At 37.1% G+C, this 27,052-nt stretch overlaps 1 protein-coding gene across 1 annotated transcript in view; it reads right to left on the bottom strand.

The window, feature by feature from the left end:
- Window positions 1-6,138: 6,138 nt before the first annotated feature.
- CHST8 (carbohydrate sulfotransferase 8) overlaps window positions 6,139-27,052 on the bottom strand; it is a 140,024-nt gene continuing 119,110 nt past the window's right edge. Inside the window, exons 2-3 of the mRNA XM_059825050.1 lie at window positions 9,722-9,759; window positions 6,139-7,287 (exon numbers count right to left, since the gene is read on the bottom strand). Coding sequence (XP_059681033.1) covers window positions 6,139-7,287; window positions 9,722-9,759 — 1,187 coding nt within the window. The remainder of the gene's footprint in view (window positions 7,288-9,721; window positions 9,760-27,052) is intronic.

Below are 27,052 nucleotides of genomic sequence, written 5' to 3'. Positions count from 1 at the left end.
TGTATCAGTATGTTCTATACTGTCTTGCCCTTGCTGCTCAGGTGATGCATTATACATAATGCTTTCACATATTTCAGGATTAAATTGAAGTGTGGAACAGGTGAATGCCTGCCATTCTTAGAACTTGAATCCACTGTGAGTCTAGCTGCATGTGTAATTCTGGACACCTCTATTTGAATGGATAGTTCTGAGAAATTTTGGCAAAAGTGACTTACCGGTGGTAAGTATCAGTTGTCACTGGTATAGCTAATGTAAAATCTCACTCTCTCTTGTACTTGACTCCAGTGCATTCTTACAGCAGTATCATGCTGGAAGTCATTAGAGATGTTTGTTTACAGGCTTGTCTGCTAGGTTCCATTGATAAAAGCTAAGAAAATTGCTGGCCCCTGTTAACCAGTAGCTGTTGTCTTGGGACGAAAATTAGTTACATGCATCTTGCCATATGAAGCTTGGGACACTTCCCATGTCATTGTTCAAGAGTGTGTAAATGCATGCTGAGGCTTTGAAGTCACCACAAATAACAACGCCAACCTAAAAATAATCCCTTGAAGCAATATCAGCTCAAAGAGACTGTGCTGTGACTTCTCTCATGTTGTGCTCTGAAAACAAACTACTGCTGCATGCAGATGCTGTTCTGGTATCACTGAAATTAAAATGAACAGATCAGGCTGAGATTTGTATGGTTATGTTTCTCTTCCAAATGGTTGGCTGGACTATGCCCAGCTACCTGTGTGATTTCTTATTGGGGGTAGAAAAGGAATGTCTGTCAACTCAGTGATTTAAAGCAACTTCTGTCAATAATAAAGCAATAATAATTAGGCAAGACAACAACAAAGAAACCCCTTTTCAGTTTTTATCTCATAATTCCAGATAATGTGGTACCGTTTGAGTTGGCCTGGCTAATTAATTCATAATATTGTACAAAGAAATCAAGAACAACTATTTAAAAGACAATGCATGTTTGATAGTGCTTGTATTCATTTTACAATCGATCTTTGGGATTATATCTCCCCTCATGTATTTTTGAGTTCTTATATTAAAAGCCTTCTGTTAATAGATATGTTAGTACATAGAAAAAAATTGCAAATAGCTTTATATGTACTTTATATGCATGTAGATAATTATACATGGATTTGTGATAGGTATGTTCTTGCTTCTACAGTCAGCAGTGGTGTTAGCCAAATGGGAGAAGTAGCACAAAAACAAAGGATTACATTCATGTACTGTGTAGTACATGCTGTCTGTGTGTGTGGATCTCTCTTACTTTGCAGATCCCCCTCTCTCCAAAAAAGATACTGTTTGGTCATCCAAGGAGCGGACTTTCTCATTAAGTTGCTCAAACGAAGCTGGGGCTGGAACAGGACCACCAGAACGCGTACCTACATTTTAAAGACCTTGAAAACTCTTATCTTCATAATGACTGAAGTAAAGCTGTAAACCACTAGACCAAATTGTGGTAAAAAGGAGATCTTCTATCCTCAATCTATCTTCACTTTTGATATCGTGCAGTCTGATGTGCTCAAATATTAGTGATTACAACAGAAAAAGTGTTGGAACCTCATCATGAAAATTCTGAAAAGTTGTGAACATAAGGAGTTAAGAAAATTCATTTTAATCTCTTGATTCTTGTTTATTTTTAGAGGTGTAAACCCCCATAAATGGACAGTACTGGTATGAGGTCAACCATAGTGAATATCTGTTGTAATGTGGGGGGCTTTTGTAATACAAAAAACCTGCAAATCTCTATCACTCAATTTGTGCACATTACAAAGATAATTTATGTACATAAATGTCTCAAAGGAGATGACTTTGTTCAGATCCTCATGAACTTTATGTACAGAGCATCCCAATGTCAAGTTCTTAAATTATCCCTTAATTAAAAAATGATTGCTGTTTTCAGTTTCAGACTTTGCAAAGCCAGGTAATAAACTGCATCTTGCACTGTTCAGTATGTTTCAGTGGGCTGCATTCTGGGCATGGTGACTGGTTAGCGTAGCTCTCGTGCTGAAGTACCTATAATTGACAGAACTGCAGCTGGTGGCTTGAAGTGCCAGCGCAGCAAAAGCTGGCTAACAAATTGGGCTTCATTTAGATGATAGTCTTGCCTTTTTAAAAATGCTCTCTTACTGATTTATTCAGGGAACACCTACTTAGCTTACACAATTTATTTTTGTATCTGAGTTAATCCCTTTTTCTACTGTAGGCTTTGGACTGCTTTGAGGCATAAGGTCTAAGATTCTGATCTGTTGGTATTTCAGTGCCTTCATACCTCAGCTTCTGTGACTGCTTTAGTTGGGTCCTTACCTCGGGATTGTTGCTGTGAACATTTTACTCCTAATATGCTGGTCACTGAAATACTAAAATGGGAAGTACAGATTTTGAAGTTGTCAATATATCAGGAGTAATGGAGAGCTGCCCCAGCTAGAATCAAGTGAAGTAGCTCCAGTACTGGAAGCAACCTAAGAATGGATTTGTGAAGCTGGGAGGCCTGTCTGTTTAATCTGTGTGGGGAGGGAAGATGCTGGGGCAGTTTGACTGGTGTCAGCACCTCAGCTATTTGTTGTTATTAACTCTGTGGTGGATGAAGTTCTAAGACAATAGGAGTTGTAAGTAGAGAGGTAGGGCAGAAAAGGATTGGGAGTAAAAATATTGGAAAATTTTAAGGTGAGAAATAGGACTACAGTTCTGTAAACAGTCCAGTAGTGACAAAATACACATCTTAACTAAGATACATCAAGGAGAATTTAAAAAAACAATTGGATTGACAAAATGATTTCAGGTAACTATAGCAATGCAAGATGTTCACCTCTGCTGACCTCTGAGCTAGGCTGTTTATCTGAAAATAGGAGTTTTTTGTACGAAGTCTTGAATTTCCACTTTCCATATGAAATAGAATATAAATTCCCATATGTTAAATATGGGTTTAAAGGTTAAAATATGAACATAACTCAGAATGAACAACTCTGAAAAAAGTTCAGTTGCATTATGAAAAGATAAAATGTCAAGGTTTTATATGTGGGGGAAAAAAGACAAGATAACCCAAATGAGCGGTCTGAAAATGTAACACCATCTAGTTAAAATTGTTACTTTTTATTTAAACATTTTGATATGAAAATGTTAGTTTACTTGTCTGTTGCCTTAGCTTTTTTTGTTCAAGATAATGCATCTCTTCTAGCTTTAAAATATATCTTTACAGATCTGTGGGGTTTTTTGAAACCATTTCTTGTCTTGTTTCTACTAGTCAGTAGGGAGTAAGCAATGACAGTAACAAAGCCAAATTAATGCAACTAGCCGGTATTAAGTATGTTCAAGTATTTAGAAGGATACTTCTGTCTTCCTTGAGATACTGTAGAACAGATGCTACTGTGCCATATACAGCTTGTCATAAACATGCAAATCATTCATTTAGCAGTCTTTAAAGAATGCTTCTTACCCCAGACAAAATAAAACCCTGCTAAAGTCTTCATCTTCATTTGTCATTAAAAACGTTATTCCCCTGTCATTAGCTTTTGTTGGAGTAGTAAAGGTTTTTAATTACGAGATTTGGGGGGGTAGTGGTAGGAAAAGCACCAGTTTGATACGATCAGAAGTGCAATTTTGCTGATATTTTTTTTTCCACTCATACAGTGAATACTTTACTCATGTGTACCTATACTGACAAAGTCTTTCAGATGTAAACATGACCTTGTGGCTCTAGCAATTTATGTGTATATGTAGATAAAGCTGAAAAGGAACTGGGGTGAGGGAGGAGGAGGAAGGAGAAAGTCAGCTCTTCAATGTGAATCTAGCTGTAGGATTAAGTTCTTTAATCCTTCCCCTTAGAGCTCTCTAAAACTAGCAGAGGTCTGAATACAAATGATATCCAGCATTACTCTGGTCGCATCACAGGGCTAACCTATGAGTCTGCATGTTCTCTTCTGCTGTAATGCTGCTGCAATAAGGTGAGGTGTGATTATTCTTTCAGTGGAAGTTCACCTGCTGACTTGAATGAGTTCAGCACTAGTCTGCAGGAGCAGTGATAACACACTATGCTCTGGTACACTGACCTGACCATGATCAGACCCTGAGAAAGAAGCTATGAGGGCTCCAATATCTATTATATACTTTCATTGTGTTGGTTGCTATTTGTGATTTCCATAACATGCAAATCAATTAGAGTACTGTCACTTAGAGCACTTAACATTTAATGATATTAAGGATGGCATAACTCATTCCTAGTGGTTGTCTTGACTATGCCTCCTCACCCCCCCAATAAATCCCACCACTATCAGAATCAATATTCTCCTCTGTCTGCACTAGGAAGTGACTAATGTCTTATTTTTCACTGGATACTCCTGAATGTGACCTGTTGAGTGCGGTTATTTGCCATGCTTACCTGTTGGCAGAGCAGCCCAGGTGAATCGCCCCCAGCCTGTTACTGCTGATCTGAGCTGGCCTAGCAGAAAAATTGCTTTGAATAAAAAGGCTGTTTCCTAGTCATGTGAGCAGATCAACAAGTATCTGAGGAGGTGGAAAGGTGAGGCAGGTGGTTAGCTGCAGCAGCAAGGCAGTGATGAGGAGCTTGGCAGACCAGGAATGGTAACTGGTTTCATGGAACAATGTAAGTTCCAGACTACCTTTCTGATGCAAACAATTTTTCTCTGAACAAAAAATGAAAGTCTCATGTCAGACGTGAAGTATTTGTGAGTAAAGCTTTCAATACAAGGTATTTAAAAATAATTTTCCCCTATTAAAATTTAAAAGAAAATATAAAAAATATATTGGATGTTTCTGGGGAAACTGTGATGCCAATACTTGTGATGCATGAAACTATCTGTATGAGGATTTGAACTGGTAAATGAGAATCTGCTTGAAACAAGTGTTTCTTCTTAGGTGTTTGTACATTTATACAGTGCCAGTTGTGGTGGCATTCTTGGTTGTGAAATACAAACTCTAGAAATTACTGGGGAGTTCAAGTTTGGCATTGTGGTAGAGTTTGAGACTTGTTCTGATATGGCCAATTTTAAATGTTGTCATTTCAGGTGGTTAAATGACATGTAAACAAGGATACTGTATACAGAATTAGTGTGAAGATTTACAAAACCAGTGGGAGGTCCAGTATTTGATTCTCACACGAGATTTCTGCTAGAGATGAAAGAAAGCCTTCTTTTCAGTATAGAAAATAAACTGAACTAAAACACCTGGAATATTTTTTGTGTGTTAAGTCAGATCTAATTGATACTGGAATAAACAAGTGCAAATTGTTTGCAGCAGTGAAAAGAACTACCCTGTTGGGCAGGAAGTTGCATTTATTCTTAGTTGTTCTTATGAAGGAAAGACTTGATATTCCTGGTGACTATGAAGATTAAACCAGAGATTTATGTTAATGCAAAGGATTAAAAGAATCTTAGTAACATTTATAAAGATGCAAATGTTTGCCTGCATTTTATCTTTTTGCAGATGAATGTGCTGTGAGGGAAATACTGAAGGGGGAGGACATGTCCTCACTCTGAATTGCAACATCTGGTTTAATACTGCACTCACATGGTCATTAAGTATTAGTTGTTTTCACCAGTGTGTCTTTGAACAGTGTAAGTGTAGTGGACTTTTTCTCCCTAACTAACTTAGGAATATCAGGAAAATAATAATCTATGACTTCAAATACATAGTGCCTGTTTAGTGTATGGCTCTATGTGTTGCAGATTTCGATGAGCTGTAAATATTACTCTGCATTTTTTTTCTTGCTACTCTGTCACTTTCAGACTTACTTTCTAAATAGTAAAGAGCTTGAAATACTGGCTCAGCTGTAGAATTGTCAGCTGTGTTTCCCCAGTTTGAAACCATCCTCCCAGTGCAAACACAGGTCACACCAGCATGGAAAATTATGTGCTTTATTTGGGAGCCCTGACATATAATACTATACATATATGTACATACATTTCATGTGGCGAAATTATAGAAAAAATATGATTTGAAAAAGGAGGCAATTAAGGTGAAGGTGTAAACATCACTAGCCATTTATGTTCTGTTTTGGGTTTTTCTTGTTCTTCAACCAATTGTTTACTAACAGACAAGTATATATAAACAGAAGCCACCTGGATTTGTTATGCAATTATGCAAGTCAACTGATATAACTGTGGAAATGTCTCAGCTCTGAAATCAATATAAATCTTCAAAAGGTTTTGAGTAGTTAAACATCAAATAATCCATATAGTAAAAGTCATAGCTTCGTTGTCGTTGAGAAGGAGAAAGCTGTGCAAAATACTGTTGTGTAATTTTAGTGGTAGTTCGTTCTTCATTGGAGTGCCTATCTTTAAACTTGGGGAAAGTTAAATTTTGTGGAGCACCAATTAAGTGCAAGAAAAAGTTTGCATCTTCTTCCATACTTTCAAATTTCCCAACAAAGTCGTAGTCTATTAAACATGGGCTGCAAAGCCTATTGACGTGATCCCAGTGGATATCCATACCCACTGGCCTATGTACGTCCAGGAGATATTGAATGAACTCTTTAAATTTGACTCCAGAGCCTGTCCTTAACGCTTCTTTGGTGGCATTGACCCGGTATCTGGAAATTATGGCTTTTCCAAAAACCGGGTGGTAGTAATTGTTTGGATGTTCAAACTTGTCCCGAAATGCAGATACCAGCTTTTCAAAAGGTTCACGAATAAAAAGCATCTTTGTGTAAGTGTTGAGCCTATGATAAATTCCTTTGTGATCAAACCCGTCCAGCCTTTTTAAATAGTTTCCATAGTGCACTGTGTTGTGCTGTATATCTTTTGTGGAAGAAGCCAGCCCATTAAGAACCATGAGCACACGTTTCCAGTTAGAGCAGCCAGCTTTTGGTACTTCACAGTATAAAACTCTGTATTTATCTTCTACAAATATTCTAGAAACATGATAAGGAGTGATTATTCTTCTGTTATTACTCTTGTATTTAGAACAAGTTTCCCTCATTATCTGCTTTCTTTCTCTTTGGATCTGATAGAGACTTTTCCACTTGTTGTTGTTTCTGTCTTCAGATTTAAGCGTGGGCAGGTTGAGAATGGAGCTGTTAATAGAAATCAAAATTGGGCTCTTCTTAATTATAAATCTCCTCCTCCGTTTATGGAGCCTGATGGAATTAATTTCTTCACCTTTCTGTTGATCTTTCATAGCAAACATTATGCTGCTTTGCCTTCTGTCTGTGCTTTGAAGCTTAGTGGGCACATTTTCAGATAGGTGTAATGAATAGCTCTGCTTTACTGCTGCTACTCCGTCTGCAGTATTTTTTCTTAACCTTCTATCCTGGTTGTTGCTGGAAACACAGTCCTGGGGGGGGAGGGGGGGATGAAAAATGAGAGAGTTTGTCACTATTAACAGCTTGTACAACTTAATGTGGATCTATTAATACACGCTGAGTTCAACAGAATTGTACAACAAAATGCATTGCTGCAAGTCCTCAGTGCTATGCCTACGTTGTGGTAATGACTTTTCTCTTGTCATCTTGTTCTGTGCTTACATGAAAATCAAAGGCTGAGATGAGCCTAAACTGGTAAATTCCAGTTCAGATTTGGGTTTAACTGTATTTTAGGTGGTGCCTGTACCCAGACTTTGATAAATACTTTTGTCTTAGATATGTTGTCTTTGATTTTTCCACAAAAGGTATCTGAGTATCTTGAGGACTTACTTAATTATTCCAGACTGCCTACTGTCACACAAATCTGGGTTTTCCCCCCCTCTTTCAGTAGCTTATCTTTGCAGAGAGGGCAGTTGAGCACAGAGTGAAGCCTGGCAGGAAAGGGAGGTTTGTAGTGTTTGTAAAGTGGAGTGAAGATGTAGAGGGAGCAAGAGTGGAAAGAGGGAAGCAGAAAGGACTGCAGTGAGAACCTGGAGGCTTTGCAGAGAAGTGGGTTTGGTGAGAGCAGCATGAATAGGGACCCCAAAGGGAGGCTTGAGTGAGGTGAGCCTGGGACTAAAGCAACTGAGACTTGATGAGAAGCGGTAAGGGGTGGGAATGAGGCTGTGGCTGGGAATAGACAAGTGAAAACAGAGTAAGTAAAGCACGTCTATGGATAAGGGGTTTCTGGGACCTGCTCTTTTTCATTAGGTGGATCTCGCAGGTTAATACTTCTTTTAGTGTACAGCTCAGATATGCTCCATTACTTCCTGCTTCTCAAAGCAGCTGAATTAAATCCCTGTCTACATGTCTATGCCTCTGAAACTAAAATTAGGTTCTGGACACTGTTTAACTGCATGTCATCCCTGTTCTGAGAACTCATCTGGAAGCTAAGTGGCATATGAACCACCGGGGAGTATTTCAACAGAGGAAGCAGATGTAGTTGCAAAATGTTTATTGCTTACCTAAAATACTTAATATTTATTTAGAGGTTTTATAAATGGTAAATTTCTGGCTTTCAGTCTTTATTTGCTCCCTAACAGTCTTATTTTTGAAGCCAGTTTTAAATATACTGGATGAATTTTAAGGTGTACAGTATGGGGATTAGTAGGGTCATGCTCTTTCAAGGTGGCAGGTTAAATCTTAATTGTAGTAGTGATTTTTACAAGTTTCTTTCTGTTTGGCTGAAAAAAGGGATGCTATAGGTAACTTACAACTTCCATGATGGCACAATTTTGATATCTTGCCACATCCTTTTTTAAGGGTGAGAGATGGAAAAGACTCAGCATTCATTACAATTTTGTCACGTTTGTGACAAAAAAAGAAAAAAACAAATTGTATTATTTTGTAGGTGACTTGCTTAAATGGATAACTTACACAAAACTCGAACAGGTCAGTATTAAACAATTTTTAGAGTACTAGGCAAGTTGTTGCAGAACTTCTAAAATGTTCTTCAGGCTATTCTGGTAGAGGAGGTAGTATGTGATGTGCAGGCAAGGAAACCAACTGATGATTTGTCATACAAGACACTACATATTCAGTTGTTGGAAGTGATTGTTGTACTCTGCTCTTATCTTCAGAGGTTGTTTCTGGTAGTCAAAAGTATATTGAAGTTTTTTGTCTAGGTAAAATACCAGATGTATTTCTAAATATTGCCCTTTAGAGTGGCTGAAATTCAATCTTATTTACTCATGATGTGGCTGGTATTTCAAGGTTACAAAATTCAGACTTCCTAGATACTCACAGCTTTAATGACTACGATGATGATGAACCTACGGTTTGGTGGAAACTCAAATGCCATGATTTGAGTGTCTTCTCTCAGTGTAACCCTTCATCCAGAAGGTCAAGCTGGAGCTGTAGAGGTGGAGTGATGTCAATCACATCACACTGATTTCACCAGGCAATGGCATTTGGGTAACAGCTGCCAGCTGCACAGTTGTTCCTTTGCATATTTTGCACTTGTCTTTTAACCATGAAATAATGAATGTCTATGGTGGGCTGTCACTGCTGCTGTGAGTGTGCTAACAGCCACTAGATGGAGGAATTTCACCAGTATTTTTCTTCAGACTATTTTTAAGTACCTCTCAGGATACTAATTTGATCAGTATGATTTCATACAGAACATTAATATATGCAAAGTTTACAGTATCTTTTGGCAATACCCAGTCTAGGAAAAAAACTCATAAAACTGAAGTTGCATACCTTATCAAATTCATGTTTTAAAAGGGAAATTTGCACTTCATGGCAAAGCTTTGCATCTTTTCAATGCTTCATCTCCAGTCTAGTGGCCTTATCTGAGCCATCTCTCTCTGTATTCCATACTCAGAATATGGGTACAATTTTCCTTATGTACTTTTGAAAACTTACTTTTTTTGGTTGCTGGAATCCCATGTTATATTTTATCCCTAAACAAAGAAAGAAATTATAGTCATTATTTAGTAAAAAATAAAAACAATAGTTTAATTTTTGCTGGACTGATGACAGTGTGTCCTCTCGGTAACTAAAAGGAAAATAGGAACAAGTTCTGTTAATACAATGATAAATAGACCCATGATGAATCATAGTAACAATACTCCTTGAAAGGCCTCTTTATAGATTTCACAACTGTGAAATGGAGTGAATGTCTCTACCTCCCTTTTACAGATGGCAAAACTGAAATGGAGAGAAGTGATTGCTTAACCTCAGCTAAAAGGCCAGTAGCAGAATGAGAAGCAGCCGAAATTCATGATCCCAGGTTAGAGCTCTAAAAAAAGGCTGTTCTTTGTGTACTTACATAAAGCTGTGTGTTCCCCCACCCCCAACTTGGCATAGTATGGTACTTAATCGTAGTAATAGCTTGCACTGAGTAGTATCCTTTGATATAAAACCAAAATAACACACAGTGGAGTTATGTATAAGTGAGGTAATGTTTGTAGAGTTTTGGAGAGACAAAACAAGACGGAATTGTGTTTTGCCAAATCTTCTGGCTTCTACAGTGGTGTCTACCTGAAAATAATATAATGAAGATGTGAAAATTCTAGAAGGCAGCTTTAGCAGATGTGTAGGATTTCTTTACTGTTCTTAACCTCTGCTACATATAAGTTAATAATACAGGAGTGTATAATGGAAAACACTTTTTAATTATGAAATTATTTGGGGGCTTTTCAACTTATAAAACTGCTATCATCACCGTCACTGTTGCTTGAGAACTTCAGTTGCTTGAAGACTTCAGTTTAAGTCTGCATTACGCATCTGCAGCCTATTTGACAAGGACAATTACAGGTAAAGGTATTGCAAAGCATTATAAGCGAAAGCATCGCTGGAATAGCTCAGTCCCATCGGATTAATTTTCATGGTACTATGAAAGCTCTCAAAACACCATGCATGCATAGTTTACATTGTACCTTATTGCAGTTAAAGTAGCAAGTCCAACTTAAATTATCAATCATGTTTTGGTTTTTTAATCAGATCTACAAACTGGTGTTTTTAGTAGAATTTGAGTAAAAACGATGTGGTTATTTCTGTGCTGTTAGAGTTCATCTAGCAGCGCTCATGACTCTTTTGGCTCATGTCTGAGCTTTAATTTCACTGCAGCAATTTGTTAGCAATAAACTCAAGTTAAGGTGGATGGGGATATTGTGATTCTGTGCCTGTCAAAAGCAAAGGACATACTGTTTTTACTTCATCAGATGCAAGTTCCAGACATCTTATAGAGGGAGTCTTAAGCCTTTTCCTAGTTGATTCTCAAAAATGTTTAACTGCAAAATAGTCAGAAGTTATATTCTAAAGAGAAACAGAGCTAATCTATAGCATCCTTGTGTGGGTTCTGGAGGATTCTGTTGCACCAGGCTTTAGGAGAGGCTATTAAGTTGTTGTCCAGTTCTTGATGTGATCAGTTAAAGAATCACACTTTTTCTGCTGCTATGTAATATGTTACAGAGCAATGAAGGTATGAAAACTGCTGTCCAAAAAGAATAGCAAAAACTGAGCACCAGTACTTTGAAAGAATTTATACTAGAGCATGGGTGATCTGTTTAAACCATGAAAATGTTCTTTTTGTCAGCAGGTGTAACCTCTTCTCTTTTGCTAACCCTAAAGGCATAACTTTAAGCCACTTGAGCTAGACTTGCATTGGCTGCTTGGCCTCTGCTCTAAGGCATCATTAATACAGCTAGTTGGAGTAGTTGCTTAATTTTTACTTTAGGCTTTCTTGTAGCAAAGCATGAAATGAAATGCTGTTTTCCTTATAAATTCAGAATATTGTTATGCTGTTTCTTCTCTTACAGGCAGAAATCATATGTGTCAGGTACAGTTTTGCTCTGGTGCTGTGAGTTGGTCAATTCTGCTCATTTTCTATGGATATCTTTTGGTTTCTTGTGTATATATAATATAATGCACTTATTAATTCTCAAATGTTATGCCAGACAATAGTCACCATTCTGTTCAGTACCAATTTATTCCTCTCAAGTATTTCATTTTTGGTCTTTCTTTAAACTGGATTGAGTAGTGTTAAGTCATGCCTCGTTCTCTGTCACAATCTCGGAGACTTACGTTGGCTGTCAATACTGTCAACATGCATAGGTGAGAATTTACATATTTGAATATTTCTCCTACTGTGAACTAGCTATGCCTACCAGTGTAAGATAGGAGAATGGTTGTGCAATCCTTCCTGAAAAATAAGATCATATAACGTCTACAAATCCACTCCCTTCCAGAAAGCATTTTGAGCTTTTCACAATTGAAAACATAAATTGGTGAGAAAAGGCTTGGCCGCCTATCAGAAAACTGAGCAAGTATTTTGGACAGAATCAGATGCAAATATCAGAGCATTTGCTGTGTCCAAATTGTAATGTAAAAGTTAGGATTATTTTTTTCCCCCCCGGGTTTGTTTAGTTGTGGTCATTTGTCCTGACTTCAAGGGAAGCGGTAATAGCTTGTAGCAAAAACACACAGTTTGTGTAATTACCTGTTAAAGTTAGTATGTATCTGCCATGAATAATAATTATTAAAAAAACCCCACAAAAGTGCAAAGAGCAGGTATAAGACTTATCTTTTTTGTGGTTAATTATGACTAATTACATTTTTGTAGTAATGTTTCATAAAGGTAATTTATTTGAGAGACTAATACTTTGCACTGATATGCTGTGCTTTAAAAAATAAATGTCAGTAGGAGATGAGTAACTGTTAAAAAAATGATTCTTCATTTACTGGCTTTAAGATGAAATCAGAACAACAATTCATGTTTAATGTAAATGTTTGGTGAAGCACTTGCCAATCTCTTCAATGTTTTCTGAATTTGTGACTTCTAAAGTTGGCTTCTTTTAGCTGTCTGTCTTATACAGTCTGTCACTTCAGATTTAAAGCTACATGGGGGAAAAAACGTCTTTAAGTGCAGTGAGCTCAGGGAAGTTTATATTGCACAGATCTACTATACTAATCAAAATCTAAATTTAATGTTATGCTATATCTTTGCTATCCATGTTACTTATCAGCTCTCAGATGTTATTGCCAAAATGGTAGTATTTTTTGCCGTAAATAAACTGCTGGTGTCTGCTGCACCCAGGTGAAGTTAGTGATCATTAAATGTTTGGTGCCAGACATGACAATGACCAACATCTCACTAGTGCTCAGAGAGAGAATAGCTGAGAGACAGAATCATTCTATCAATTGTACATAGTTTATGTCAGTTTTCATGGTGTTATTTTCTCTTCCCCTTGTGCAACCATGATTTTCTAGACCTGGGCTTGGCCTATGTTTTATGTCTGCTTTTGTTGCCTTTCATGAAATATGAGCCTTATGCTTCATCCAGTCCTACCATATAGTCAAACTCGTTGTGAGATTTTCTTTTTTTTAACTGCTACTAGCAACACAATAAAACGGCCTTCATCTTCCCTGTGTAGTATTATATAGCTTTGCCTCTCTGCCTTCTCCTCTATCTCTGCTTCAAGACCTAATTTTGGTTTGCCTCTGGTGTTTTCCTCTGTTCTGAGACTACACTATAGCTGAAACATTTTTTAATAAAAATGATAACTTCAAAGCTGCATCTGTGACTCCATCCCTTAATGGGCTTCTGTGAGCAGTGTATACTTGTTTGCTTCATCCTAACCGATTTGTGAAATATATTCTGGGAGGGCCATTACTATCATTGCATGAATATCTGTGTCAAGTGTCCTACCCTCATGCACTCCAGTCTTAGGTCTTTACTCAAAGACAACAACACGTACTTAATCACAGAATGAAGAATAGACTAGTACTCTGAATTCTTATTAGCATGAAAAATTTTTAGTTTGAAAAGGATTTTCCCCAAAATATTAGTCAGATCATATTTTTCCAGTTTTTTTGTTATTTAAAATGAGCTCTTAACTTGTACTGTATAAAAGAACTGCCCATTTCTGATCCTAACTTACTTTGGTGTCTAATTGTTTACATATTTGAATGAAATTACTCATAAAAAATTTAATTACTTCTAAGATTGCTACCATTTTAAATTATTTGGTTTTATGTATATGTAAAATATATATGTAGTGTACATATTTGGAATACTTTTTAAATATATAAACCTCTTGTTAGAAAATGCTTTTATTTTGAAATTGAGGCCTAATTAATAGAACAAACTTCATATATGTGTGTGTATCTGTTTTAAGTGTTTGCTATGTATGTATCCCTTTTATATCTAAAATTTATAATTTATTTGATTAGGGAAAAACCCCCTCAAAAGTCCCCATCTAAGCTACATACACAGTACCCCATTTTAATGCAGACAAAATTAATGAGGCAAAGTAAAGAAGGCTTAGCAAAGCTGTAGCACATCTTAAATCGTGCATGAAGAAAGAAGCAAACTTATATGTGAATATATAATCTAACCTCTTTGAGTCCCCAGTGAAACTGCAGTGTCATTTCCCACAGATGAGTAAATTTTTTACAGTGAATACTTTGGTTAAATGATACATTGCTGAGCCCTTGTCAAAGCTAAATGTTTAGTGACAGGACATGCATCATCGTGTTTTACAGAGACTTGTGAAGTCACGTACTTCTGAGACACAGAATGTCTGTTTTCACATCTGTTTCACACTAACTGTTGCAATGGTAAGGATAACACAAACAAATTTACTGTACTATCCATGAATGATAGGGTGCATACAGGAAAGCCTTGAGCATCCTGCAATTTGACCAAAGAACCTGTCTGTCACTCTGAAATGAATGCAGTCAAACACAGTCCCCATAGCACCTCTCATTTTATGCTACCTTTTTGTATTTGGTGGCAGAATAATTATACATATGACAAGAATGATTTTATTTATGTATGAATTGTAAGGGTGAATTATTGGGGAGCTAATTTGTAATGCAGTTTTTCTGGAAAAAATTAAATGTTAACTGTAAATATTTTATTCTGATATCCATTGCTACAGTATGTATGTACCATGTAGTGACTTTTTTTACTTTACCTCACAAAGCTTAGTAAGTTATCTGTTACTATTCTGGCTTTTCACACATGAGAAGCAGAGAGGCTAATCGCTGCATTTGCCAAACTGATCTGATTTTACGTTGTCATATTTTGAATTACAAACTCAAATATTGATTGTATGAAAACCCCATGTCACTGGTCAAATTTTACTATGACAAACTTAAATCCAGACTCATACAGTGAGTCTTTAATGATGTCTAGATTAGAATGCAGGTATCTGACTTCTAAGCATGATGTTCAGTTCACCACATTGCAGATGATTGCTCAATTATGAGATGTAGTTTATCCATTGAAGACTAAGATTTTGAGGCCCAGGTTCTGCTGCTCATCTCTGGATGTACTGGATTCTCACATATATGCTATCCAGGCAGTTGGATGTGTGTATCCTTAAAATGCAATGTGTCAGTGGATTGTGGGCTGTAGAAACATTTCCAGCTTGTGTGAAGCTTGCCTGGTAGGGTTGGGGACTGAGTTGCTGAGAGAAGAATCCTTGAGTAATCTTCATTGTAAGGCACATGGGCTGCATGCAATATAAAGCTGCAACTTCTTGAAGAACCTCACTGTGAGAATGACATTTTTGCCCCTGGTAGGTGGTGTGTGTTCCCAGGGAGTCCTGATTTCTATAGCCATGATGGAGAACAAGGACTGTTAACTTGAGAGTACTCCTTGCTTCCATGGTGCAATGTTAGTATTTATCAAGATGCAATTATTGGCTCCTCTTCAGTGCTTTCTACAATCTCTGGTTTTGGCTAACATTTACAGTCCTCTTTTGTTTTTTTGTTCTTTTCCTGCTCCTAATATTCATGCTTCTATTTTTTCCAATAATTTCCTTCCCTTCACCTTTCTTTACCTGTATAAAGAATCCTCAGTCTCTACTCTGACTCTGATCCAGCACTTTTGAGAGTGTAACAAAAGCTAACTTTGATTAACTCCATTTTAATTGATCTTTCTCAATTTGAAACTTGTGTTCTATTGCTTTAACGTCATCCTTGCTGGCAATGTTGATGCTAAAACAAAAAAGCAAACCAAAAAACCTCTCTTATAGGGAAAATCTAGCTGGGATATTTCATACTCTTCAGAGGCATGTTCATTAACAGCAACATCTGACAGGATTGCATTTTTATTCTAATAAAAATATACTGCATTTGAAGTAAGATTTATAGAAAATAAACATTTCTTTTCTGAGTGCAGTTAAATAAAACAATGTTTATTTGTTTGCTGTGCAAATGTTAAACCTTCTTATGTTCTCATGCCTCCATGGTACTGATATGCAACGTTGATCTCCCATTACACTTCGTGGCAAAGAACCTGATTCTTAAGTCCATCTTACTGATTTAAAGGAGCTGAAAACTTTAACAGACAGGTTTGATGGTTATTGCCTTTACACAAAGGGGGATGGACAGAATGTTTCGGTGGTTATTTCCCAGCCTCCAAAGTAGCCCTTTGGAGCTCTAAGTAGTTAAGCATGTCTCTTTACTCAAAGAGTTTCTTTTTTTCCCCTATTTTGGGAAGGCATAAGAAGTTTGCCAAGCCTGCTGGGGGTTAGGGGGTTTTATCTTTTTATGAGCATTCTTTTCATATGTGAGTTCCTTTTGTAAATTGGATAACTCATTCTTCCTGAGTTTGTAGCTTTTTTTTTCAACCCTACCATTGCCAAACATGCAATTTTTAATAGTTTAAATGCAATCTATTTGAAGAACTTTGAACTCTGCCTTGTGGCTTATTCTTAAGCACTTGTTATGGTGAAGTAGAATACTTCCTAAAAAGATAGCCATTCACCCTCATTTTCACCTCTCCTGTGCTAGTATTGTGCACAAACTGAATTACTTCATATTGATCTTGTGCTTTTCAATCCGTGTCAGCTTCAGAGCGGTAGGCATTGAATCTAAGTGAAACAGTTAGCTTCATATTTCTAAACCAGGCAAATCTGCAATTTCTGCATCCCATAGGCAGCAGGCAACGCAGTATTGTGCTACGTTTGCGTCATGGGGTACTTATGGTGGTAGCAGCTTGTGTGCACTTCAGATGATTAAAACACTATTACTCTGGCTTTTTGTGACTGAAATGACTTTCCATCTTAACGAAGTAAGGGAGTCTCTGGACAGAAGTACTGTATATGGGGAAAGCAATGCAATTCTGAAGGGATACCCTGGAAATAATTAAAAGTGTTAGGCTCATCCATGAGTTTGAACAAGAAAAAATTACAAATGGGGGAAGAAAAGTAGAGATCAGTACACATGTTAAGTGACTTCTAATGTTTGCCACTTGAGGACTTTCATACTGACAAAGAACTTGGTATTCCCAGTTCATTTGTGGTAGCAGTAGCCAATCCTGTACGTCCGAATTGAGCAAAAATGCACCAAGTCATCATTGTGAAGCACAGTGCTCGCTGAGTTGTGGCTGCTGCCATGTTGTCATTGCTTTCCTCTTGATTCCCTGATTAACTCCCTTGTAGCTGATACTTTTGACATGATGTCCCTCTTGACATTTTAACTTAGGCCATCCTTCGTAGACAGCTTTTTCCAGTAGGGGATTCTTGGAGTGAAAGACCACAGTATGGAGCCAGTACCCACTGTTTCTAAATGTGGGTGCCACCTGAGTACAGTGTTTATGTCTAAACAATGTTTCTCGGACAAAATACCCAGGCTAGCCTCCTGCTGTTGTTTCCCCCTCATGAAGGCTTTGTACCTCTTGGACAACTTGCCTCATGTCTGGTTTTGCTGTATGTGTTTTTGTGTTAAGTGTACTAGTAAGAAACACAATCTCCTGAAACTTCTGTTTACTTTTCCACTACTCTAAACAGATTCATGTGAGAAGTAATTATTTTGATATGGTTTGCCTTGCAAATTTGTTTATTCATTGAGGTCAAAGCAAGAGAGAAGCAGAAACAGAACTGCTAGCATTTTAGAGGAATAAATTCCTTTTGAATCAAAACCCAATTAAAGTGTTGCTGTGATTTCCTGGTAAGTCCCACCACCTACATATCTGCAGTGACTTTGTTAGCTGAGTATTGTTTGAAACTGTGGTGTCAGTCTTGTCCAGAAAGTTACTAACTTGCATTCAGACTTTGCAATGAGGCTTTCTTTCATCTGTCCTCTACTCCATTGTTGAGATCATAAGTTGTTTGAAGAGAAGATTCTTTTATTACTTGGAATTAAAAACCCTAATACTTCTTTGACGTGCAACATGGTAATAGAACAGGTATGTGAACCCTGAAAGAAAGACCCATACTACTGTGTTTTTTTCATAATGTTCATATGTTCTAAAATACACTGAATCTGTCTCCTTGACTAAATAATCATGCAACTTACACTTGGTCTGTTTCCTTGATAGCTAATAAAGGAAAGGGAAATGCATGGTACCTTTATATTGCAAGCTTAATTGAATGAATACAAGAAGCTGTTTGTGAATTTATTATGAGGAAGGTACCACTACTTGTTAACTCTGTCTTCTCTTTGCTATTTAGCCATCCTAATTAAAGAGTGCCATTTTCTGACTTAATTTATATTCAATAAGAATTCTATGAAGAAAGCAGAAAAATCAAGCCTATGCTATTGCATTACCCATTCCTTTTGTGGACCTATCCCTGGGAATATCGTTAATTAGCATCATTAGCTTTCAGGCACTGTCAGCAGTTACTTGCAATTTCTACTTAATACCTTTCAGTTATTCTCCATTCTCATATTTAATATTTGCATATTGCCTTCATAGCATGACTTTGACAAGGACACTACACTTTTTTACTTTTTAATAAACCTGAATAGCTAAGGTTTAAAATATAGCACTGCATTTATATTTAGTAGCCTGTAAGAACTATTCAGGTAACCAGAGGAGTTTAATGAATCTCAAGCAAGCACTTGTAACTTGTGAATGTAGTAGAAGAGGAGTAAGCTAGCCAGAATAGCTTACCTAGAACCCCAGAAAAGTTTCAAGAAGTTATGCAAGTAGGACACTAAAGTTTCGGTGGTCTATCTGTTGGAGGGAAGGCGAAGTAATAAAGGTAGAATTCTGGACTGCTTTCACCTCTCTCTGTAGAGACATCTCTTTGGGAGAGAAAGTGCAAATGGAGAGACAGAAGGCTGCAGGCAAAACTTAAAAGGTAGATCTACACAGACATGCCTCTGAGTGGTAAAGTTCACTGATTTGATAGATTGACTGTCAATCAAATACCACCGATGTGCATCCAAATGCTGTATGTTATTATGTTACAATCAATTAGCTGGAACTGATAACCCTTTCCTTTTCTCCTGTTCTCATAGTTAATTACTGACAAGTCTTCCTAGTATAAGAGATCAATATGTAGTATTTCTAAAAAGAAGTTAACACCTGCAACTTAGCTACAAAACATGGTGCAAAAGGGGTGATAATTGGACAGGCTTTGATTCATGACCTGTGAGAAACAAGCAGGAGATAACAGTTCTGGGAAAGCTGGGTGTGAGGGGTTGAGTTCTTTGCCAGGTCTTTTATTCCTGACTAATGAGCAACTGAAGGACAGTGGTGTTTTTCTGTTAGTCATTTCTCACCTGCCCTACTCTTCTCCTTTGTGGAAGACTTCCTGTTTCTTGTTAAGGAGCTCACTTGCACTCCTTCTATAGCTGGATTTTAATGAGGGATTGGTAGAACAATTTGCTTGCATAAGAGTAGTGTCTTAGATTGACTTTCATATCAGTAAGAATGAGGGGGAAATGATTCTGCTCAAAAACTGAGTGCTGACTGCTTCCAGTATCCATGTAACACTATGTGGTACCCAGGACTTGTCCTGAACTGGAAACCCAGGTAGGAAGAGTCAAGGTGCTAGTCTTGAGTTTTAGCGAGCTTGAAACATTTTAGGGGTAAATGCAGGCCATTAAGATGTTCTGAAACTTTTGGAACTCACAATTTAACTTTCTTGTGTAAAGCTAGAAAAAGTGGCCATTATTTAATTTTAAAGTTTATAATGTTTTCTGGAGAACTGTCTTTACTCCTTGACTAAATACAGTCAACCTAAGATGGTAGCCAGGCAGATAAATGATTGAGTAATCGCTGGTAATTCAAGAAAAAAGCCATGAAGTTGAAAGTAGCAAGAAAGGTATATATATCCTGACTTGGGGAATGGTACAGATCTCTCCCCTCTGAAGGGATTATGCCTCGTTACCTCATTTAGTGATCCAGACCTTTGTCTGTCTTTCCAAGGTCTTACACAAGTGAATACCTAATTTGGTAACAATCTTTCCCTTTGTTCTTCCCAGTTTCTGCATTCAGTGGGGATACAGATACTTTAGAGATAGACTTGCAATGAAAAGTAATGGGAAGACAGTCTTCAGTGGTATTTGGTTTGGGAGTTCTGCTATACTCATGGCGTACTTCACACAGCTTGTGTGAAGTTAGTCTTCCAAAATGGTACACTTCCTTTCCGCCTGGAGAAGGAGTTGTAATCACCCTCCATCGAGGCTATGATCACATTTTTCTACATTGGACACCATGTTGAGTGATTTGTCTTTAGCAGCATGTTTCACCAAAAGTATGTTATGTGGTAGCTGCTCACCTTTACATCCTTGAAAATAATAACAGTGCTTTCTCCAAGAAACTGGAGACATGCTCTAAGATAGCTCTAACAAATGTACTTAAACCAGAGAGGAGTGAACCAGACTTACTCCACCTGGAGGTCTCTAGTTCTAATACTGTGGAGTCTCCAGATGCTGTAATGTTGTTTCAAGAAATTTAAGAAATTCAGGATAACCAAGCCAAAGCACAAATTAAGTGAATTGTTATTAAGTCCAATTAATAAAGAAACAAAAAATGCTGATGTGTCAAAGGACTTCAAGGCTATAGAGGCAGATGACATGAAACTGCATCAAAAATCAGATGCACAGCGAGTGGTGCCTATGCCTGAGAAAACAATGCCAGCAGGTCAAAGAGGCAGTCAGATACTGTTATTGTCCATAGAGGCCGCCAGACATATCAGCAGGCATTTCCCCATCAGTAAAGTAACAGTTTGGTGTTGGTGTGTTCTCCTTGGCTATGTAAATGTCAATGAAAATTGGTAGTAGGACACCTGGAAAGCAGGACCTCACATCTGCACAAGCTGTCAAATATCTCCTTACCTTAGTGTAAGGGACAGTGTTTGAGGACAGGAGGGTTTTTTAAAATGAGAGAGAAGTTCTTTTGTTCTGGTGAATGGGATGAAGAAGCTCCACTAAGGTAGAGTGATAGTTCTTGCTGCCTGAGAAATCTCTGACTTGTTAACCCTAGGCAACAGGAGAAGAAACTCATAGTAACTTGAGAAAAGAATACTAAACAAGGAGAGAGACTGAAAACTGTTAGACTTTTCCCAGGAAGATTTGAAATGAACCGAGAAACCTATTCAGGATGGAAATAGGAAACCCATGCAAACACACTTGCATATCAGATAAGGACTGGTGGTTCTCAGAAGGTCTAAACTATTTTGTAGTACACTGTGCTAAAGTCGACATGCATTGCTGAAGGTACTTAGTGCTTCACATGATATGTGAGTGTCTTGAAGGTTTAGGTGCTTATAGAACGTACAGTTTGAGCTTAATGAAGCATTATATCATGTGGGCGTTATACAACAATCCAGCAGAAGCGGGATTTAGAGAATGTTTGCTCTGTTAACCAATGCTCACAACTCTTACCATTAGCAACTGGATATCTCAGGGTCTGATCCATTTACAGCTTGGTATTCGCATTGGAGGGAGGCCTTTGGTGCCTCTCTCCCTGTGTGCTTCCCAGCACAACTCTGTCTCCATTCTAGCATTATTTTTCTACCCACAGTTGACTGTAAATACTTTGCATGGGATGCATAGGGAACTGCTGCTAAAGTAAATGGCTTTCCCCTATCGACATGGCTTTTCTGTTTACTTCACTAGTTGGTGCCTCTGCCATGTCACAGTATTTTCTTTCCTCTGCCCTGCACAATTTAGAAACACTAGATCTGACAGAAGTGAAAGAGAAGATGCAGCAGTGGTGCGGCAGCATACCTCAGATATTTGGGTGAGAGAAAAATAGCCTTCTGTGGGGACTGGTAATTGTTCTCTTCATCTCCACACCTGGATGAGCTACGTTGGTGTTCTAAAGGGTTCCCATCTGCTATGGCAGGAAGAAAAGGCAGGTATTCTCCATTTGGTCACTTCTCCATTTCCCACAGATGCCAATTCCGTCCATGCAGCCCACTGCCTGGGCTGCAGAAACCAGAAGGGCTCTTGTATATTTGCCTCTCTGGCACTCTGAACCATCAGTGCTACCTGAAGTGAGAACCCCTGTGCTGCTGCCATTTTATGGCCACATCTGCATTTTTTCATTTGCACATAATAGCACTTCCTAATTTTTCTAGTATCCCAATGTAGAATGGTGTATCAGCCAAGAAGGGGCCATATGAACTGAGATACTGAATTGTTTGCATTTATCTTGACAATGCAAATTTGGGATACAGTTGCTATGACAGTTGAATCATCTGATTTTGTAAGTCAATGTGTACAAACAGTGAGTAGCCAATTGGTTGCTGAATATGGTTAGCTAGGAATGTAACTTTTATTTAGCTGATGAAAGTGTGTGAATGTGTCTGATTTCAGTGAAAGCTTTTCTATGGTGATCATTGTTCAGAGCATTTCAGTATATTCATTGTTCACTTAGTACATCACATACAATTATATACAATTCATTCTCTCCATTATGCGTTGGCTAAAGGATCTCTGAAGTAATCTGCCCCTCTAATTCAGTCTTCTGAGTCAACTGTTTTACAGGTGGAACTGTTTCCTGACAATGAAGCACACCGACTCTGTGTGGCTTACACAGTGTAATTCAATACTGTAACTCTTTCTTTGATGCCTCTGCTCTAATGCTGATTAAACCCCAGGTTTGTAGCAGAAAACTATGTACATACAGGACTTTACCTATCTGAACATTTGTTTAATCTGAAATGCAACTCCTTCACTTCAGATATGGACTTTCTACTGAACTGCTTAATATCTTGTGGAGTTTTTGTTGAGAATGCAAGTGGGTTGCCCTCTTACAAGAAAATGCTAGATAAGACTTATTTTTTTAAAATCTTTGAGACTGGTATGCAACTCTATTAGGTAACCTCCAAGTCTCAATCTTTTTTATGTCAATTGTTTAATATATATTTTACTTTCAACAACTCAATTTCAGTCTTTATTTCCACTTTTGATATTTTAAACATTTACAGTCAAAGTTGTGACTTCATTGTAACTGCAGGTGACCATTACATTTAAAATTAATAGTGTTCATCAGAAACAAACCTCTTACTATTTGCAAATCTGATTTGGTGGTCTTCTCATGGTCTTATAGTTGATCTATTGGGGGAAAAATAATATAATTTATTTTACTTCAGTGGCTGAGTTCCCTACAGCTTTATTACCTATTGTTCAGGAATGGAATATTTAAAACCTCTGAATTCCACTGTCTGAAGATTTGCTACTCTGACAATCAGAATTGGAAGCGAGGGTTTTAAAAAAACCTTTGTTAACAGTATAACAGCTCCTGTTTAAGCAGTAGTTATTTATGACTATATAGCATTGTCTCTTAAACTATGAAGTTTGGCATTTATTCTGGTGGGTACAGGATCAGTTCCTCAGTGAGTGAGTAGTAATGCATTATCAACTTTGCAAGTGATGGTAAACTGCTCTCCTAATCTCATTACTCATGCTGTGTCTTCTCATTGTACTTTTCCCAGAAAGGATTGGGAAGTTAGTGCTGCTCCACTAAACCCATGTATTTTGGAAAACTACAGTGGGCTTGCAAAAAGCAAGTTTCTTCCTGTTAAGTTTTAGTGAAGAAAAAATATTTGATAAAATTGTCAGTGATTTTTTTTTTTTATTTCTGCAAGAACTTGAATGTAGGAAAATAAACATGTATTTAAAAAATACTCAGAATAAAGTTTTGGTCACATTTTTTTCTTTGTGTCTCTGCCTCAAGAAAAATTAAAACCATCAGAAGATGCATGGAAAAGAACATCACTATTTCACACACTCCCACTGTTTTCCAACCTTTTCTCTTTGCATAAAAAGGGGACAGCATTTTTAAAACTGTCATAATGCCCTGTAGAAGAAGCTTTAATTATCCAAAAAGTGAAGATGTCAAAAACTATAACAGGACTAAGTCAGAAATAAAAATTTTTTGCATCATCGTTTAGAATTAATTTAAATGTCTATCTGTGTTTCCTGATGCAAATCTAGCTTTGCTTTTTCCCCCCCTTTTAGTTTTTCTTTTTCCTCTTAAAGTGACTAAGGCCTCCTGGCGGGAATGGGTTTTATGCTTTTCATGCAATCTCAGATTCCATTTTCACAGATCCTCTAAACTTTCTTTGGTAGAGCTGAAATGAACTGAAACTTGCAGAGGCACACCACATGCAATTTCAGGTAGCTTTTCTATACCTTCTGCTATACAGAACATAAAGATGCCATTTATTTTGAGAAAATACATGGTAGCATTGTCTTGAATCCCTTCCCATAACTGCTTGTGCATTTTGGTTGTTTGCACAAAAATGAAACTCTTCAGAGTATGTTCCTGAGAGAATTATCTCATGCCAATTACACAGACGAACTTGAGAAACCTTCATTTTCACTTGTATGGTTTGTATGTGGTACAGGGCTGATAATCTTATAAAAGAAGAATATATCTTTAATTAAAAAAACCATTAAAATTATAGGAAGCTTGATCTGATCACCACTTATGACCTCTTCCATTTGGATCCATAGTTCTGTTTTGCTTGTAAACAAATAAGACTCCAGACTATCAATTGACATAATTTTCCTTTTTTCCCCCCATTAAGGAAGGTTGTAATTGCCAAGCTGTTGACAGCAAGTGCTGGAAGAAGCAATAAGAGTGATTTCCTTGGTGACTGTCAGACTCTTCAGACAAAGCTTTCAAACTACATTCATAATAACAGAAATACACTGTGGGAAAGATAGGCAATGTGGTCTTTAGCAACCTTTTTTCTTGCCAATATCCTGAAATCGGCTACCAGCAATTCCAGCTTTGTACTGGTGTATTAGCTTGGGGAACTCGCTGAAAGACTGTATGATTCATTGCCGCCTTTTTTTTTTTTCCACAGAGAAGCAATAATATCCTTTAAGTTCAGACACACAACCTCTGGTATGAAGAATGAACATATTTTTTCAATGCTGGGTCCTCAAGGGATCTTGTATATAGTGACTAATTTTGTATTTCAGAATGGTATGTCTCTTAAAAATGCATTCTGTCGAATCACAAGACAGCATATACTGTCTTGGAGTGAATTAATAGAAGAAAAATTCTTAAGTAATCTGTTGTTAGTAAACGCCTAAGTATGGGTCAGGCAGTTCCAGAGTTTGTTACTTAATGTAAGCATGCTCATCTTGTGCCTTTCTGATTATGTTTTAAATGGGCTTAATTTCCAACAGTTTGCAAGGTGGTAGGTTTCAAAGCCTGTGAGACATAAAATTATAAGCTTAGTATGCTTGACTTGTTCTGTAGGCTTGGGTTCATCACTAGATCTCTCTGCCTCAGTTTCCACAGCTATAAAACAGGAAGAATGTGCCTTCCTCAGAGGAGTGCAGTGCACGTTAACTGATTGACCAAGAACATAAGTGGTTGGTGCTCTGCAAACATTATAATGGTGGTCTCTTTAATTGAGGATTATATTGCTGATCACAGGCAGTGCTTGTGAACAAGAAATTACTTTTTCCTAACTTCTGCCCAAAAATTTCCTGTTGTATTTTGTGCTACCTTCTTTGTCTTGAAATTTCTTGCAAGTTTTGTCTGTGTTTATAAGTTAACATTGATGGACGTACTTACTCACTGCTGACACAGACATTTTCTCAATGCTCTTACTGTGTATGTTCCTTTGATGGGATTAGATTTTTCAGATATCATTATCCAGTTGTTTGGCCTCACATCCTATCTCACCTAAAGTGCCATAGTGGACTACCTGATGTAGAGAATAGAAATATTCCTTGCAAAAATTACATTTGTGTCTATATGAGCCACTTGTGTGATTTTTAGTGTGGGTGCTTGTAAGCTTTATTTGGTTCTATAGAGTGTTTTAAACTAATTTGAATGTGGATAGGATATGTGGTTATTAAATCAAGAGGTTTTAATGTTTTTTTTAAGTACTACTTTCTGGTCTCATTCTGAAAATCTGCATAACTACACTGTTTAAAATAAGCTTGTTCCAGTAATTTTTAGTGACAATTTCACCTTTGTCAGTAAGATAACGCAAAGAAATTCTTGCCTGTTGTATTAAGGCTACAGAGATCTAAAACTAGCTGTAGTATCTTTGCTTAAACCATACTCTTCTGTGAGTCCTCCAAAATGAATTAGTCTGTTTTATTGCTGTGCACCAATTTTCCCCATAGAACTGTGCTGCCTCCTTGTTCTCAGGGTTCTCTTTCTTCTCTTTCAACACCCTAAAGGCATCACAATAACCAAAATGAATATACACAAACATCTTAAGAGAGAAGTACCTATTAGGATTTCTGTTTTGAACGTTTTTCTGCCTTCCTTTATCTCCATGTGGCGTTGTTTAAGGAATTAGCTTGCAAATAATTAGAAATCCAGATAGGGATTTCTCTTGCCTTAAAACTACACAGGGACTGAGGAACCCTAATTCACTTGTTATTGAATTAGAGAATTGCTGAATACTAAAGTAATACAGAAACTCTGAGTCAAGTGAAGAATCCCATTTGTTTCAACTGGATTTAATTATATTTATCTGTATTTAATGTTTCCTTTAACACAAATAAATGTTCAGATATTCATGACATGTAAATTGCTGCTACTAGTTCAAAACTATTGAATAAAAATTCCCTTCTATGCATCACTTTTATTGAAATTGAGAGAGAGGTAGTAATGAACAGATTGTATTCTATTTTTTGTAAGAATACTGCTGATTTCATTCCAAGTAAAAGTTACTTAAAATAAAAATCTGTGTAGTGTTTTAGTAAGTTACAGCACTAAGCCTAAATCTTGTTAAACATAATTTAACAAGAGCAGAATATGTTTTAGTTCATTTTCATTGTCCAAATTCAGAGAAAAAATAGGTAAGGTACATGTACTGCAAAAAACACAACATGGAAATCTGTAATGATTTTTCTTTCTTTTTATAATTGAAGCTGCTATTTTTAATGTACATGAAAGCCTTTGTTTTTGCAGTGCCATATTAAAAAAAAAGTGTTCTTCTAGAACTTTATGCAATTCATAACCGAGTTATGTAGTGAAAGCAAAAAACCTGTCTATGTGGCTCGCTTCCTAAAAGTAAA

This window comes from Gavia stellata, chromosome 15, assembly GCF_030936135.1.
Source record: "Gavia stellata isolate bGavSte3 chromosome 15, bGavSte3.hap2, whole genome shotgun sequence".
Taxonomy (NCBI): domain Eukaryota; kingdom Metazoa; phylum Chordata; class Aves; order Gaviiformes; family Gaviidae; genus Gavia; species Gavia stellata.
This window is presented reverse-complemented; position numbering and strand designations above follow the sequence as displayed.